This window comes from Acomys russatus, chromosome 19, assembly GCF_903995435.1.
Source record: "Acomys russatus chromosome 19, mAcoRus1.1, whole genome shotgun sequence".
Classification (NCBI taxonomy): Eukaryota; Metazoa; Chordata; class Mammalia; order Rodentia; family Muridae; genus Acomys; species Acomys russatus.
The window spans coordinates 55007760-55026107 of record NC_067155.1 but is presented as its reverse complement, the minus strand read 5'-3'; the positions used below and the strand labels follow the sequence as shown (position 1 = coordinate 55026107).

The 18348-nt window shown below is 46.6% G+C and overlaps 1 protein-coding gene across 1 annotated transcript; it reads right to left on the bottom strand.

The window, feature by feature from the left end:
- Nucleotides 1-1533: 1533 nt before the first annotated feature.
- Trafd1 (TRAF-type zinc finger domain containing 1) lies at nucleotides 1534-18348 on the bottom strand. The gene is made up of 12 exons (XM_051161580.1): nucleotides 18328-18348; nucleotides 17039-17103; nucleotides 9593-9728; nucleotides 9462-9515; nucleotides 8309-8714; nucleotides 7629-7835; nucleotides 5258-5334; nucleotides 4466-4696; nucleotides 3663-3783; nucleotides 2880-3216; nucleotides 2400-2472; nucleotides 1534-2218 (listed from the first exon to the last, which is right to left on the bottom strand). Exons 2-12 carry the CDS (start codon nucleotides 17083-17085, stop codon nucleotides 2162-2164), a joined length of 1746 nt encoding a protein of 581 aa, XP_051017537.1. The 5' UTR covers nucleotides 17086-17103; nucleotides 18328-18348; the 3' UTR covers nucleotides 1534-2161.

Here is an 18348-nt window from a genome sequence, read left to right as displayed (position 1 = left end):
GACTCAGCCCATACAAAATGTGCATTTTATTATGAAGAAGTCATAATGAAACCATCTCCTCCAACTACTATACACTAATTTTTTAAAAAGTCTAAACAAGGGCATATAGTACCTGCAACTCAGAGAAGTCAGAGGGAATTGCAGACACTGAAGCACACATGACAGTTTGAACAAGTGTCAAAGGAATGCCTTAGAACTGTGGCTGTAAACACCAGAATGGCTGAGAAATTAAAAAGTGCAGACTGTAGAGACTTCAGGGAGACCTTAACGTCTAGCTACATTTAGTTGCATGTGTTTTTTGTTTGTGTGGTTTTTTGTTTTTTTAGTTTTTCCAGTTTCTCTGTTACACAGAACCTTGGCTGTCCTGGATTCACTCTGTAGACCAGGCTGGCCTCAAACTCACACAGAGATCCGTCTGCCTCTGCCTCCCGAGTGCTGGGATTACAGGTGTGCATCACCACCCCCAGCTGTTTTTTAAAAGTGTCTCCATAGCTATTCAGGACAGCAAATTACTAACAAGCCATAAGCCAATCCGCTGTCATTTTACCATGTCCAATCCACAGTGTCCTGGGGTGAGAGTTCTGCTTTCTGGCAGGCCTGTGCTCCATCCCCACCAGGGACAAGCCTAAGTTGCTGTGGACCCTTCCTGCCACCTGTTTGAAATGCCAAGAGGATGACAGTGACAGCAGGAGCCATGCTCTCTGGCTCCTGAGGAAGGCTTTTCTGAGCTAGCCACCCTCAGTGAGCCTGGTGTCTGAGGTATGAGTGAGTGACACACCTGACCTACAGTGTGTCCCATTTGGGGGGGACAGAATAATTCTTCTCAATGTCCTGGCTCTGCTAAGAATTAGCAGCATGGCCACCTGATGGAAGGCAGTTCTCCCATCCTCCCAGACTTTAGTAGGATTGGTTGTCCTTCAAAGGCTTGGCTCCTTTTTGGGCTCCTTAGGGGATTCAGGATTGCATGTGTTTTGCCTTGAGACATATCCTGAGCAGTCTTTCTCAGCCATGGTAGCTGGCCCAGGGCTGAGGCTACTGAGAACCCTCCAGTGTCTCTTCTGTCTGAGAAACCTCCCTAGGCCCCAAGTCTAGGTGCAGTGAACCTGAGTTTCCTTCAAAGGGCAAAGTTTGGAGGAAACTAGCAGCAATTACAATGAGGGCAGGCAGGAGAGTCGAGAGCTGGAGGCCAGCCTGGTCTACATGAGATGTCTTAGGAAGGAAAAAAAGAGGTTGGGGATTTAGCTGAGTGGTAGAGCACTTGCCTAGCAAGCACATGGCCCTGGGTTCAATCCTCAGCTCTGGCGAAGGCGGGGATTAAAAAAAAAAAGGAAGGAAGGAAAAAGAACATGACCCCTTGAATTCTGAGCACTCTGAGAAAGAACCCATGCTGGAGCATCTGACCAAGAGCCCGGTCCTCTGTACCTGCAGTCTAGAAGCTGAAGTAGGGAGATTGCAAGTTCAAAGCCAGCCGAGCTACACAATGAGACTGTGCACACTCTCCTCCATCTCTATAGAAAGAACACAAGCCTCAGCTGGGCTCTAAATACAAACTTTATTTCTATTACAAGGAAATAGATAATTAGAACAGTAAAATAAAAAGGGAGGGGACTAGAGCCTTGGTCCTCATGAAGGCAGGTGTGGCCCTGGTGGGGGCAGCAACAACAAAGCAGTACATTCCCCATCAAGAACAGAGGGTGATGAGTGACCCACAAGCACCAAAGTGGCCTCTAATCCATGTACCTGCAGCTCAACTTGCTCCTAACATGCTGCAAATCCAAGCTTAGGCCCCCACAGGCTGAGCATTGCTTCACTGGTAGCTCTAAGATTCCCAGAACCCTCCTCTCTGTCCACCAGGACCACAAAGCACCAAGAAGCAGTGGTGATAGTATCTCTAAGAATGAGCCCTTCTGGGCCAAGAGGGCCACAGATGCACTGATTTCACTACTGCCCAACAGTGGCAGCTAGGGCCTCCCTTCTAGCCCTCCCTCAAACCCAAACACCCACAGCACAATCTCAAAGACACAAAATGGCCATAACATAGGAAAAATTACAATCTGGAGTCTCTCCTGCTCGATGAGCCTGAGAGGCAGCTGGACACTGCACTAGCACGTGCTGCTCTGCATAGGGGTGGGCTGCAAGAGGCCCTCCCCCACAGTCACCATTACTCCTCTTCTTCCTCTTCCGCATCCCCTGCTCCCTGCTGCTTTGGAGGCTTTGCCTATTGGACAACACAACATTTAGTAGTGAAAGAACACACATGCTGAAGCTGCCTGGTTCCCCAAAAGCTCCTCTCCCAAAAATCCAAGGTATAGATCCTAAGCCACTGGGAGTGCCCAGCAAGGTCTCTAATTCACAACCCCAACAGCCACACCCACATCTGCATCTGCAGAAGCCATTACCTTTGCTGCTCTGCTGTGGTAGCTGGCAGCTGCAGGGGTGACCCGAGAGCTCCGACTACTTTCACTCCTCCCACTGCAAAAAGAGATTAGGAACCATGCTTCGATGTGGGGGGAAGTGACGACTACACAGCAACCCTCTGTGCACACCAGCAGGAAAACCCAGACTCCTTGATGAAGGTGGGGGCTGAGCTAAGGAAGTGTGAGGTCCTGGGTTCCATCCCCAGCACCACTGGAAGACACTCTTCCTTTTTTTTTTTTTTCTTTAAATGCACTGTATTAATTACTTTGTGTGTGTGCAATATATGTGGGTACGGCATATGTGGGGTGGTCAGAGGACAACTTGGTTTCTGAGGATCGAACTCAGGTTACCAGGCTTTCGTAGCAAGTGCTTTTCATCACTGAGCCATCCCACCAGCCCCAGACTGCCTTGCCCATGCTTTCCTCAGTCACCATCAGCTCCATTCTGCAGCTGCTGCTTACCTAGCTCCGTATCTCCCAGGGGGCCCATGAGGAAAAGCAGGCGCAAGGTTTTCGGGATAAAGATTTCGAATAGAGTGGATCACTGGAGTGTGCCCAGATGCTATGGGCCCATTCTGGCTGCCCTGACTCCGCCTGCGGATGTCCTGGCTTTCTGAGTTGTTGAGCTTCAGCACACCAGGAGGGCTAGGCTGGCAGTCAGACCTGGGGCCTGATGGTGAGTTCAACAGTCGGTTACAGGTAGTCACACTGTTCATGGTTCTGCTGGGAGACATGGAGTAGGCGGAGCCTTTCGCTGCTTCCTGCTTGACATCATCCATGTAACCAGAAGACAGGTCTCCTGGGAAGAAAAGGTGGCAAGGGCTTTAGGGAAAGGCTACCCTAGCTGTTAGTGCTGGATCTGGGGCCGACTGTCCACTCTACATGCTGATGTCCTGATCCTCAAGGACAGTCTCCTAACTGTTGAGCAAACTCTGAAAAGCTGTTCACAGTTCACGTTGTGGTGGGAGGTTTCAGAAGCACATGCCCAGCCAGAGGATAATAAGGCAGTCAGGAGCCACAGCTCACACAGCACTGTGATTCACAGCTCCCTCGGAAGCCATAACCCTATGAAGTCTGCACTTAGGACAGCTTGGGGTAATGTAGGGCCCACTTAGCCTCAGCACAGCTCCCCAGGAGACCCTCATGCATGCCAACTAGAGGTATAGGCTAGCCTCCTGCAGAGCAGGGCTGGGAAGCTGGCCTGAGCCAGCAGTGGCTGTGGCCTAAATTAGCCCCAGCTGATACCCTGGTGTTTGACCGGCCTCCTGGACAGTTCGGATGAAGTGTCTTCAGGCTGGGAGTCCTGTGTAGGGATGCCCTCCATCGCACGGTGGTTTGCTGTGGCTGGGCGTTGGTCACATTGGTCCTAAACAAAAAGAAAGAAAAATCAGATATTAAGGAGAGAAGAGCAGCAGCAAGTTGGGAGGTCATCACCTACAGCAGACTCTGAAGACCACAAAGAAAATCCTGAGAGTGGAATGGACAGACATTGTGGGCTCCTGAGGTTCTGGGCAGATGAAGCAAGGGCTGGTGTTGAGAGGTCAGAAAAGCATACTTAGTCTGCAGTGTTTTTGTGGTGGCTTATTCGGCCTCTCCTAGCTGACAAACAACAGGTTTGTCCTTGAGATGCAAGATGTACAAAGAGCAATGAAAGAACGATGCCTGCACTGCTAGCTCTTCATGAAATTGTAACTTGGGGGGGGGGGGGGGGGAACGACAGTATTTTCTGCCAACAACCTGGGATTCCAGAATGGAAATAGTAGAAAAGAACTTTCCAGTATATAGTATGGCACCCTTTTTCCAGACACTTGTGAGGAGTATTTGGAGCCCAGGCCACCACATGGCAAAGCCAGAGCTGGAGCACAACTCTCAAATAGCACAACAGGAGAGCCTGCCTGTCAGAATCAAGATGCACCTGTACTCTTTAAGGTGACGCTCCATCAGCCAGCTCTCTGCTCAAATGCAGTCTGTGATGCCATGCGCTCAGCTGCACTCCCAGGTGACCCACATGGAGACTAGAGAAAAGCCTCCAGGTGAAGGACTCTCACCTGATGATGGAACAGCACCTCCTCTTCCAGCTGCACCCCACAGAACTCACACGGGATGATAATGCTATCTTCCACAGCAGCTGAGTTCCTCAGGCCCATTAAAGTGTCTAACTGGTTACTTGTTGCTTGTTGTAGAAAGTTCTGGAAGATGACACCAGGATCCTCCACCCCCCTGACAGAAGAGCTGCCAGTACTGAGTGGACGTAAGGCATGTGAAGGGTTGCAGCTTGTCTGTCATTCAAAAACATGTTAAAAAAATAAGAGGTTAAGCAAAATTATATTACTAAACATTTCCTCCAAGAAACTACTTAAATCCTAGTGCAGTGGAGCTAGAAAAGCCAGGGAGAGTATGTCCATGTTGTGCTGTTCCCTACTGCCCCGTGTCCTCTATCACACACTGCCCACCACCATTTGATAAAACAAAAGCCAAATAGTTTTTTTTATGCTTGGTAAAGGGCCAAACAGTAGATGTATTCAAAGTGGTCAGTTCCATTTCTGAGAGCAGGGTATGTCTCATCACTACTTGGCAGCTTTAGAAATGGTGGACTAAGCCTCACCACATGAGCATAAAGGGAAACATGGCTCCCTTATGATCAGGCACAGTGCTGTGTGCACTGGGTCCCAGTTGCTTGGGACACTGAGGCAGAAGGGTCACTTGACACTGAGTGCCACAGCCATATGGTAAAAAGTTACACCTCTCCACAGGCACTGTACACAGGAAGGCCTATTGTGGCTGTCACACGGACCACAGCCTGTTCACATTCCTGTCCGAAGCTGTCAAGTGACACACACCTGATGGTCAATGAGCAGTTCCTCCGGGTACAGCTCCTCACAGAACTCACAGGGTAGCAGAGTCTCGTCAGCAGCACCTGGGGCCACAGGAACGAGCAACTGCTGGTCAACCCTTTCACCCTGTAGGATGTCTGACTTGGGGTGGGAGTGGGCATTGGATTGCCAATGAAGAGGACACAATACAAATTCCAAACTGCTTCAAAGAGAGGTTTCACAGGAAAAAGGAAGTTCTCTAAAATTTGGGAGAGACTATTTGGAAACAGGACACTTTTTAAAAGTAAAGAAACAATTAGGTAAAGAAGGAGTGAGCTACATAAGGAAGAACCCATAAAGGGCTACCAAGCATAGACTTCTTGCAAGAATTTTGGCGTGATGGACACCCTATAGCCTCAGTATTTGCAAGCAGGAGGCAGGAGAGTCCAGCCTAGGCTATACAGACATAGCTTATCTCAAAAAAAAAAAAAAAAAAAAAAAAAAAAAAAAGGAAAAGAAAAGCTGTAGGAACACCAATAGAGGGTCCTAAGTGTATCCTGACACTAGGCATGGAAAACAGTCAGACACAAAGGACAATTGCTTTGCAAACAGCTACCATGGACTTTTCAAAAGTACCAATGGAGCCATGGCACACACCTGTAATCCCAGCACTAGGGAGGCAGAGGTAGGCAGATCTCTGTCAGTTCAAGGTCACCCTGGTCTACAAAGGAAGTCCAGGACAGTCAAGGCTACACAGAGAAACCCTGTCTCAAAAACAAATAAGAGTACCAATGTAGCCTGGTATGGCACACACCTTTAATCCCACCATTCAGCTGGAGAGACAGGTAGCTCTCTGATTTCCAGGCTAGCCAGGACTACATAGTTAGACCCTGTCTCAAAAACAACAACAACAACAACAACAACAAAACCAAATAAACCCCCAAAACAAAAAATAACAACAACAAAATTTAAAATGCCAATGCATAAAATCTTGGAACGACATGTGCTACAGAATAGTATTTAAGAAAGAGGGAAGACTTCTGTGACATTTGTCTTGTTTACATAGGAGAGGCTCTTGTTAAGAACTATATGCTGGGGCTGGAGAGATGGCTCAGAGGGTAAGAGCACTGACTGCACTGACTGCTCTTCCAAAGGACTGGAGTTCAACTCCCAGCAACCACATGGTGGCTCACAACCATCTATAATGTAATCTGATGCCCACTTCTGGCCTGCAGTTATACATATAGACAGAGCACTGTATGCACAATAATAAATAAACCTTAAAAATACACTAAAAAAAGAACTATATGCTGGGGCTGGAGAGATGGCTCAGAGGTTAAGAGCACTGGCTGTTCTTACAAAGGTCCTGAGTTCAATTCCCAGCAACCACATGGTGGCTCACAGCCATCTATAATGAGATCTGGTGCCCTTTTCTAGCTGCAGACACACATGCAGGCAGAATATTCTATAAATAAATAAATAAGAGCTGTATGATACAACCGGGTGTGCTGGTGCAGGCCTTTAATCCCAGTAGGTGGATTGCTGTGAGTTCAAGGCCAGCCTGGTCTACAAAGTGAGTCCAGGACAGCCAAGGCTACACAGAGAAACCCTGTCTTGAAAATCCAAAATAAAGCCGGGCGTGGTGGCGCACGCCTTTAATCCCAGCACTCGGGAGGCAGAGGCAGGCGGATCGCTGTGAGTTCGAGGCCAGCCTGGTCTACAAAGTGAGTCCAGGATGACCAAGGCTACACAGAGAAACCCTGTCTCGAAAACCCAAAAAAAAAAAAAAAAAAAAAAAAAAAAAAAAAAAGAAAATCCAAAATAAATAAAAATTTTAAAAAATTATATATATATATATATATATTCCCTGCCCCCCACCCCGAGACACTATCTCACTATATACACCTGGCCTGGAACTCACAGAGATCTGCTCGCCTCTACCTCCCAAGGACTGGGATTAAAAGGTGTGTGGGTGCCATTTGACTGTATTTATTTAAGATGTTTGTATTCAGAGATGAGCACAATCAATCCATGGGGCTCAAAGACCAACTATGGGAATTGATTCCAAACCTGTTAGTTTTGGCAACAAATGCCTTTACCCATTGAGCCATCTTCCAGCTCAACATTCTAATTTTATATGAGTTATATAAGACTAACAAAAATTATAGTGACTGGGGGCTGGAGAGATGGCTCGGTGGTTAAAGAGAACTTGCTGTTCTTGCAGAAAACCTAGGTTCAGTTTCTGGCACCTGCATAGTAGCTCATAACCTAGTAACCCCAGTTCTTGGGGATCCACACCCTCTTCTGACCTCCCAAGGCACTTAATGCATATACATACAAGCAAGCAAAACATTGATTTAAAAAAAAACTGTTGACTATGCAAAAGAAGCAAACTTACCCTTTAGGTCACCGAGAGATGTGGGCCCACCATGAGCTGGATCAGCCTCAGGCACTGAACCCCAGAAGCCCTGCTCTGCCATGCTGGAGGCCTGTCCCTCATTCTGCAGACTCAGGGCCAACATGAAGTCCAAGTGTGCATTATTTTCAGCACTCTCTTTTGGAGACTGCCGGCTTCTATTCCTTTCCTGCCTTTGTTGTTCTTCATCTGGGAAGAAAACAACAACTAGCACATTAGAGAAAGCCACCATCCATGCCTGAGAAGCTGTCAAGATCAACACAAGCTGCCAACCCACCAGTACCCTGAGCCCTCTGCCTTCAGGGGCCTCTGAGGCTGACTTCTACCATGAAGCAATGCTCCATTATGATCATGCTAATGACTAATCAGAAGGATTACTCTCCAGACTCAACGCTGCTCTCACCTATCTGCATGATGGCAGAATGAGTAAGCACAGGCAGGCCACCTGGACAACACTTGAGCCAGTTAACAACCTGCAGGCATGCTCTGGGTGCCTCGGGGACTAAGACACTGTCAGCCCACCACCATCAGTCCTAACAGCAACAACATATAGGCAAGTCTGGTACCCTGCTCAGTGTCACCCAGTGACTGGCATGTTTTCCAGCTGCCCTCTGTCCTGAGATGGTGGCACTACCCAATTCCTAATGCTAAGCACAACTCACACAGATTATTCTGAATTGGAAAATGGGGTGTCATGCTTCTCTGGCTGGCAGTGCTACTGTAGAAAGGGTCCGACTCAAAGGCTCTCAGGGGCCTTCCAGGGAGCCTCATGGGTGGGTCCAAAGCCTCAATTTGTCTGAGGAGCTGGGATGCAATCCAGATTCCATCCTGACTCCAAGATTCATCATAGGCATCAGGAGGGATGGCAGCCTCATTTCTCTTTTCCTCCTCTACTTTCCCACAGACTTCAGGGTGAGTCTTCAGCTCCTTCACAAGCACATTGCGCCCACAGCTGCCACACAGCTCTGTCCGGGCACCACAATAATCTTCATGCTCCTTGAGCTTGAGAACAGAAAGCTCCAGATCACAGTGCTGGCAGACAGCAAGCCGCAGAGGACACTCAGTCTCCTGCAAGGCAAGGCAGGAAGGCACACAGAGGCTAGAGTTTAGCACAGGGCAAGAAACTAAGTATCTGCTTCATTCTTCTCCAAGCCCGGCTGGAATGTTACACTTTATAAGAATCAGGAAACATAGCCCGGCATGGTAGCACAGGCCTTTAAATCCCAGCACTCAGGAGGGAGAGGCAGGAAGATGGCTGTCAGTTCGAGGCCAGCCTGGTTTACAAAGGGAGTCGAGGACAGCCAGGGCTACATAGAGAAACCTTGTCTTGAAAAACAAACAAACAAAACAGGAATCAGGAAACATGAGTGCTTGCTGCCAAAGCTGACAGCCTGACTTTGAGGTCCGGGACTTACATGGTGGACAGAGAACTGACCTTTGACCTCCACAAGTGCACTGTGGCACACAGACAGCACACCCACACACTATCTGAAAATAATTACAAATGAAAGGAAAAGCCATTCTTCAACATAGAGAACAAGCCACAGATCTGGTTTCATATACCCCATGAAGGCACCAATAGGGAAACCCCAGCAGACAGACGTGGTTCCAAAGGCAAAGAACACTCGAAGGGGGAGTGCAAGAGCTGGGCAGTCCCATCTGCAGGCCTCAGTCAAAGCTTCAACTGGGCTTTTAGCATGGGTTTGATGGGAGCTGATGGAGAAAAGGCTGTGTGCCGGCTTTCTGCACATGGCTCTGTGATATTGGCAGGCCTGACCCCAGAAGTCTGTCCCTCTTTCTCAGGGTGACACTAACCTCATGCTGCTGTAACTGCCTCTTCTCCAACTTCATGCTGCATTTGCAGGTCACCTAGGATAAAAAGAGTCAATCAAGTGGCTCTGGAACAACAGGCTTTTCTATTGCACATCTGGGAGTGGGCAGTTCACCTGACAGTGCTCTGTGGCCATGTGAATGTCCATGTCGGATTTGGGGAATGGTTCCTGGCAGACAGGACACACACCAATGTTCCTTTGACAATGGATTTCATGGATGGTAAAATTAAACACAGGAATTTCCTTTTTGCTACAGAAAGAAGCCAAAGAAAAAGGTAAGCATTACTACTGATCAAATCCTTTTTCCATACAGTGATATCACATGGATACATGTCCTATCAGTTTTGTCTCCATTGACATTTTTGGTTTTGTGTTTGTGTTTTCCCACAGGATCTCACAAAGCCCAGGCTGGCCTCACATCCCCATGCAGAAAAACACCTTAACTCTTCCTATCTACCTCCCAAAGGTGAGACTACAGGCAAAGACAGCCATGCCCAGCTTGTTTTGTTTTGGGTTGGTTTCTTGTTTTTTCTGTTCTTTGAAATATTTATTTATTTATTTATTGAGTGCTCTATCTGCATGCACACCTGCAGGCCAGAAGGGCATCAGATCACACCATTGATGGATGTGAGCCACCATGTAGTTGCTGGGAATTGAACTCAGGACCTCTGGAAGAGCAGTCAGTACCTTCAACTTCTTCTTCTTCTTCTTTTTTTTTTTTTTTTTTTTTTTGGTTTTTCGAGACAGGGTTTCTTTGTGTAGCCTTGGCCATCCTGGACTCACTTTGTAGACCAGGCTGGCCTCGAACTCACAGCGATCCGCCTGCCTCTGCCTCCCAAGTGCTGGGATTAAAGGCGTGCGCCACCACGCCCCGCAGTACCCTCAACTTCTGAGCCATCTCTCCAGTGCCATCCCCCCTACCAAGCTTGTTTTTTGAGACAAGTTCTCACAAATTTATAGCCCTCTTCCTACCCTAGCTACTGAGTGTTGGAATGGAGGTATGAACTACCTTGCCTGGCTAATGGCTTTCTTTTTGCTGAGACAGGGTCTTGTTTTTGTAGCTCTGGTTGGACTGGAACAATTTCCAGGTCCTAGAAGCCTTCTATCACTGATATTCCCATGTCCTGGAATAACCAAAACCAGAAGAAAAGTGCCAACTACAAAATATTTCAGGATATGGCTCGGTGAAGGAAAGCAATTGCTGCCAAGCCTGGCAACCTAAATGTGATCCCAGGATCCATGTGGTAGCTGGAAAGAGCTGATCGCAAAAGGGTGTCCTCTGACCCTAACTTGCACAATGTGGTACACATGTGCATGTGCACGCACGCGCACACACACACACACACACAATGCTTAAACTAGGATACTGGTTAGAAAAAAAGTATTTTCTTTTATGATTTATTTGTTTATTATTATGTATACAGAGCTCTGCCTGCATGTACATCTGCAGGCTAGAAGAGGGCATCAGATCACATTACAGATGGTTGTGAGCCACCATGTGGTTGCTGGGAATTGAACTCAGGACCTCTGGAAGAACAGTCAGTGCTCCTAACCGCTGAGTCATCTCTCCAGCCCCAGAAAAAAGTATTTTCCATCACAACAACTTTTCTTTCCTACTAACTGCCTACTTGTGGACAATGCAACAGCAATGCTTAAGAATGCCTTATCCTTTTCTTTTTTTTTTTTTTTTGGTTTTTCGAGACAGGGTTTCTCTGTGTAGCCTTGGCCATCCTGGACTCACTTTGTAGACCAGGCTGGCTTTGAACTCACAGCGATCCGCCTGCCTCTGCCTCCCGAGTGCTGGGATTAAAGGCGTGCGCCACCACGCCCGGCTGTACCTTATCCTTTTCTTAAGATGACAGAGAACCAGGCATAGTAGTGTACAACTCAGGAGGCAGATAGGCAGAGCCAGGCCAGCTTTGACTGCAGAGTGAGTTCCAGAATGGCCAGGGCTACACAGAAAAACCCTGCCTTGAAAACCAAGGGGGCAGGGGGCAGGGGAAGAGAGATGACAGAGAAGGCTTCAAAGCCCAACTGGTTTGGGTTTTGGTTGGTTGGGGTTTTTTCCTTGTTTGTGGGTGGATGGCGGAAGGGTTGGTTTATTTTATGAAACAGGGTCTCTATATGTAGACCAGGCTGGCCACAAACTCACAAGAAACCCATCCACCTGATTCTGCTTTCCAAGTGCTGGAATCAAAGGCATGTACCACCATTTCTGCATATAAGTGTTTTGCATGCATGTATGTTTGTGCTCCATGTGGATGCCTGGTGCCCACAGAGGCCAGAAGGGAGCACTGGATCCCCAGGAACTGGATTTATGGGCAGCTTTGAGTTATAATGTGGGAACTGAACACTGGAACTGAGCCTAGTCCTCTGTAAGAGCAACAAGTGCTTGTTTGTTTGTTTGTTTGTTTGTTTTGGTTTTTCAAGACAGGGTTTCCCTGTGTAGCCTTGGCTGTCCTAGACTCACTTTGTAGACCAGGCTGGCCTCAAACTCACAGCGATCCACCTGCCTCTGTGCCTCCCAAGTACTGGGATTAAAGGCGTGTGCCACAATATCCAGCACTCTTTTTAAAAAAAGATTTGAGCCGGGCGTGGTGGCGCACGCCTTTAATCCCAGCACTCGGGAGGCAGAGGCAGGCAGATCGCTGTGAGTTCGAGGCCAGCCTGGTCTACAAAGTGAGTCCAGGATGGCCAAGGCTACACAGAGAAACCTGTCTCGACAAAAACAAAAATAAATAAATAAATAAATAAAATAAAGATTTATTTATTTATTATGTATAGTGTTCTACCTGCATATACACCTACCCACCAGAAGAGGGCACCAGATCACATTACAGATGGTTGTGAGGCACCATGTGGTTGCTAGGAATTGAACTCAGGATCTTTGGAAAAGCAGGCGGTGCTTTTAACCTCTGTGCCATCTCCTCAGCCCCTGCAATAAGTGCTCTTAACCACTGAACGAGCTATCCAGTCCAATACCAACTTTTTTTTTTTTAAAGCCCTGGCTGTCCTGGATCTCACTTTGTAGACCAGGCTAGCCTCAAACTCAAAGAGATCCTCCTGCCTCTACTTCCCAAGTGCTTGGATTAAAGGCATGTGCTCCAAGTTTTTGGTTTTTTTTTTTTTTAAGATTTATTTATTAGCCAGCAGTGGTGGTGCATGCCTTTAATCCCAGCACTCAGAAGGCAAAGGTAGGTAGATCTCTGTGAGTTCAAGGCCAGCCTGTTCCACAAAGCAAGTCTAGGACAGCTAGGTTTATTTATTTATTTTTTATGTATACAATGTTCTACCTGCATGTATACCTGCAGGCCAGAAGAAGGCACTAGATCTCATTATAGATGATTATGATCCACAATGTGGTTGCTGGAAATTGAACTCAGGACCTTTGTAAGAATAGCCAGTGCAAAAAAATAATAATAATAATAATATAATAAAATAAAAAATGAATAGCCAGTGCTCTTAACCTCTGAGCCATCTCTCCAGCCCCCAACATTGTTTTGAAAGATTTTAATTTATGTATTTATTTATGTATGTATTTATTTAATGATTATGAGTGCTCTACCTGCATGCCAGAAGAGGGCATTACATCACATTATAGAAAGTTGTAAAGCCCTCTGCTGGAGTAGTACAAGCTCTTAACCACTGAGCTATCTCTACAGCTCACCCCCAGCTTTGAAAGACCAGCTTTCAAAACCTGCAATGTAAACAGTTCCTCAGGCAGACAGGGGTGGGCTAGGTCATTCCTCCATGCTAAACTGCTTGTCTTCTTTATTGGCTCTGCTGCAGGTAACCTTGCTTTCACTAGTTTCTCCACTGTGCTGTTTGAACTCCCTTAGCACAGTTATTTATACACTGTCCCAGACCTCAGACTTCTTCAAATTAGAACAGACTGAAATCAGGATGTCTCAGCCAAGTCACATTTTCTTATTTTATCCATGTCAATGATGATGGAGTCACTGACTTACACAGACATGCACATGACATTTGGGGAGTCTCTAATGTGGGAGGCAGGGAGCACCAGTGGAAAGCCACTCTCTGCAATGCACCTTCACCACAAGGACAGGGCCAGCAATGGAGATATGCTCAAAGCTGAGAGGAGAAAAGCAGCAAAACTTATAAGAGCGCTCTCCTCTAGCTCTCAACAGCATGGCACCCTCCTCCACCAGCATCTCCCTCCTGCCGCCATGCAGTACATGAAACACAGAACAGGCTGGCTCACTCGCTCAGTGGGTAGAGAGCTTGGCATGAGGATCTGCGTTTAGATTCCCAGGCACATGTAAAAGCCAGTGCCATGGCAGAGACAAGCAGATTCAAGGCTTATGACCGCCAGTCTTTCTGAAGTGGCAAGACACCCTCTCAGACACATTAAAAAGAATAAACCGTTCTTCCCTCATTAGTTTTCAGTAGAAGTACTAGTGAAGGGGCTGGAGAGATGGCTCAGCAGATAAGGACACTCAGGGCTGTTGCAGAGGACCAAGGGTCCGTTCCCAGAACCTACAAGGTAGCTCACTATCCCCTCTAACTCCAGTGGCCTCTTCTGGTCTCCACAGGCACAAGGTACACATATGGAGCACATAGACACATGCAGACAAATCATTCATCCACATAAATTATACGAATCTTTTTTTTTTTTTTCGAGACAGGGTTTCTCTGTGTAGCCTTGGCTGTCCTGGACTCGCTTTGTAGACCAGGCTGGCCTCAAACTCACAGTGATCCGCCTGCCTCTGCCTCCCGAGTGCTGGGATTAAAGGCGTGCGCCACCACGCCCGGCTAAATTATACAAATCTTAAGGGGAAAAAAGAGAAAGAGAGTTAGTAGAGCCAGGAATAGTCTGGGGGTACAGCAAAACTTTGTTTCAAAGGAAGAAGAAAAACAAAACAAAACCAAAAAAACATAACGTAAAAAAATAAATAAATAAATAACATGTACCACCAGCAAAACAGAGAAAAACTTTTTTTTTTTTTTTTTTTTTGGAGACAGAGTTTCTCTGTGTAGCCTTGGCTGTCCTGGACTCGCTTGTAGACCAGGCTGGCCTTGAACTCATGGCAATCCACCTGCCTCTGCCTCCAGAGTGCTGGGATTAAAGCCATGCGCCACCACTGCCTTGCGAGAGATATTTCCTTGAGAAAACCACACCAGGAACCGGCTACTCTCACCTACCTGTCTAGGTCTCATTCCTCAGGTAAAGGTGCCACATGTTGGAAAGCAAGAATTAAGTCCTGCAAGATGTCCTCTGACCACAGATATACAGCACCGTTCACACACCCTCATATTCACATACAAAAAAGCTGCTAGCCTGCACTTCCTGTTACTCAGTCTCAAGTCTCTGATGGGGTTGAAGACAGCAAAACATTATAGCATAATGATTGTTTTGTGGTTCTTGTGTATATATATTGGCATAATGATATAACTATATATGTAAAAGTTGTGGTTTTTTTTAATTAGACTAAAAGGGGGGATTGTAGAGGCATGCTGAATGTGTCAACCGTCAAAAGCGCTGTTTAGTCAATCAGCTGGGCAGAAGGACAGGAAGTGGAAGGCGGGACTTCCTGGAAGGGAGGGAGAAAGTCTGATGGTTGGAGGATGATGGTGGGGACTTGATGAGGACTGGCCCTGGGGTCATAGTGGCAAGTGCTTGGAATATATGTATGTTATAAGGTTTAGAGTAGTTTGTTTAGTTTATGAGTAGATTAAAATCAGTTCAGACTCTGCCCGGCGAAGTGCTGGCAGCTTTAAAGTACATTTCAGTCTCTCTGTGTCAGTTATTTGCTTGGTAGGCTGAACGGATACAAAATACTGTAACACTCAGGTATGATGCTTCCTGAGAAAGCCTGAGTTGGGTCCCCAGTACTGAAAAAGAGGGGTTAATGCTGTAGTTACCCGTGATAACTCACATCTCTTAACCCAGTGCTTGGAAGGTAAAGACAGAAGCTCTGCAATTTAGGTCATTTTTTATTAGTTGCTGAGTTTGAAACTAGCTTGAGCTATGTGAACCATCTCAAAAAGAAAAGGCCAGTATGCGACTCATACTTGTCATCCAGTCCTGAGGTAGCCTGGGCTATATAGCAAGACCCTATCTTAAGACACCCCCACAACAGAAGAAAGAAAACATTCCTCCTAAGCTGCTCAGCACTAGTTACATCTAGTTCACCAAGACTCAGTTCCAAACACCCAAGCCAGGCTCTGGGAAGGGAAACCCTTCCTTCCACCACACTGGCAAAAGCAGGTGGATCTCTGTGACCTCAATGGCAGCTGGGTCTGCAAAAAGAGTTCCAGGCTAGCCAGCAAGACCCTGTCTCAAACAAACAAACACAATTTTTTATACTTTTTCAGACATTAAAAAAAAAAATCGGGGCTGGAGAGATGGCTCAGAGGTTAAGAGCACTGACTGCTCTTCCAAAGGTCATGAGTTCAATTCCCAGAAACCACATGGTGGCTCACAACCATCTCTTCTGGCCTGCAGGCAGAATGCTGTATACATAATAAATAATAAATCTTTAAAAAAAAAAAAAATCAGTTCTAGCCAGGCATGGTGGCACACACCTGTAATCCCAGCACTCGGGAGGCAGAGGCAGGCAGATCTCTGTGAGTTCAAGGCCAGCCTGGTCTACAAAGGGAGTCCATGACAGCCAAGGCTACACAGAGAGACCCTGTCTTGAAAAAACAAACAAAAATCAGTTCTCAGCTGGGCAGCAGTGGTATATCTTTAATCCCACTCAGCACTTGGGAAGAAGAGGCAAGTGGATCTCTGAGTTCCAAGACAGCCAGGGCTACACAGAGAAACCCTGTCTCAAAAGCAAAACAAATCAGTTACTTCTTATATGTGAGTAAAGGCTTTAGGGGCTGCGGGTAGCTCAGTGGCAGACCTTGACCACACATAAGACTGTGTACAATTTCCACCACTGCCCACACCCACAGAAGGTGAGGATCCAAACCATTCCAGGTTTGTTGTTGTTTTGTTTTTTGAAAAGGGTCTCCCTATATATAGACCAGGTTGGCCTAGAACTCAGAAAGGTCTTCCTGACTCTGCCTCCTGAGTGCTGGGATTAAGGTGTGTGCCACTACACCCAGCTCCAAGATCTTTAAAAAAAAAAAAAGGTTTCATTTTATGTGTATGGGTGTTTTTGCCTGCATGCATGTCTGTATACGACATGCGTGCCCAGTGTCTAGAGAGGCCAGAGGCCACTGGAGTTACAGATGGCTGTGAGCCATCTTTGGGTGATGGGAACCAAACCTGGGTCCTCTGAAAAAGCAAGCAGTGCCCTTAACCACTGAGCCATCTCTCCACCCTTAGCTCCATCTTGCTAGGTCATTAATTAAAGACAGAACAGAGGTCCAAGTCCCAGCTTTATCCATTCTAATTCCTAATCTATCCAGACAAATGTCCCTGTCAAATTCTAAACAAGCAATTTACACACAAGGTTAAAAGGCTTTAGTTACAATGACTTGCATAGTTTAGAATCCCATATGGCCTCAGTTACAATCTACCAATAAACCACCCAAGTCTTTACAGAGCTACCTTGTCTGCATGTCAAACCTTTAGATTCCATGTCTTACCAGTTGTCACACAGCCGGGCAGCCTGGTCGTCTGGAAACTCAGCCATCTTAGCTCTTCCTGAAAACTGCAAAGAAGAAGTGTCACTTTCTGTTTCATTTCTGCTTTAGGGATGACATGCAAAAGAATAAAAACTTTGGGGATTCCTTTTTATTGTTTTTAATTTCTCAATTTAAAGAATAATTAGACTTACAAAATGTTACAAAAAAATAAAAAAACCTTAAAATACAAAGAACTTACCCAACTGCAGTTAAAGTTAATAGTCTTAAATCCTAACTTTAAAAAAAAAATGTAACTAATCTACTAAATGTAACAAATCTCATTTGACCTTATTCAAATGTCAGGAAGAGACCACCAGCTCCCCTTTTGTGCTTCAGTTTCAATCCTGGCTCACATAAAGCACTTAGATGTTACTTCTTCCTCTGATTTGAAAACTCTCTAGTGTTTCATCTCCCACTGCCTTATTTGGCTAATTAGTACCTTAATCAGAGCTTGCTAGCTACCAGCAGTTACTAAGAATTTCCAGCTACTGGCTAGTTATTTTGTAGACGGTCAGTTCGGGTTTATCTGATGTTTTCTTGGACTAAACTCAGGTTATACACTTTTGGCAAGACTACCATCAAAGTGATAAGCCTAGACTGGGGCTCAAGTGATACAGGGCCCTGTGTTCCCTGACCAGCCATAAAACTGGGCGTGATGATTCATGCCTGAATCTTACCACTAGGGATACCGGGTCAGAGAACCAACCACAAGTTCAAAACCATCTTGGTGACCTAGTAAGCTCAAGGCCAACCTGGGATGCAATAGACCCTATTTCAAACACACACATACAGACCAAACCGAAGCAGAGAGCTAATGCTGGTACATCATATCCAAAGCCACAGGATGACTAGTTGATGCTGACGCTGCCTCCTTAGGTGAGATGGTGCCCTACCATGGTTTTTCTGTCACGATTGAGGCCCTCCCACCCCGGCATGCCAGGCCTTTCTTTCGCTTTCCATACAGGATACAAGGCAGAGGACCAAGCGCTGGCAACTGCAGCGCCAATGTTTACATCACTCCTTCCCATGACACAGAAATAGACTTAGGTACGGAAAGCTACAAGGGGCCAGGCTGATGTGGGCATTGTCAGGCCACCTGCCATCCTCACTGCCCTGGCAACTGAGACTGTTTAACGAATTCAAGAGTCCAATGCAGCAGAGCCCGGAAAGCAAGCAAAAGAAACTCAGTAACCTAAGGTGACTGTCGACGGGAAAACACGCAGACAAAGAGAGCGGAGGGGCGGACGGACCTCTGGCAGGGAAGACTCGGC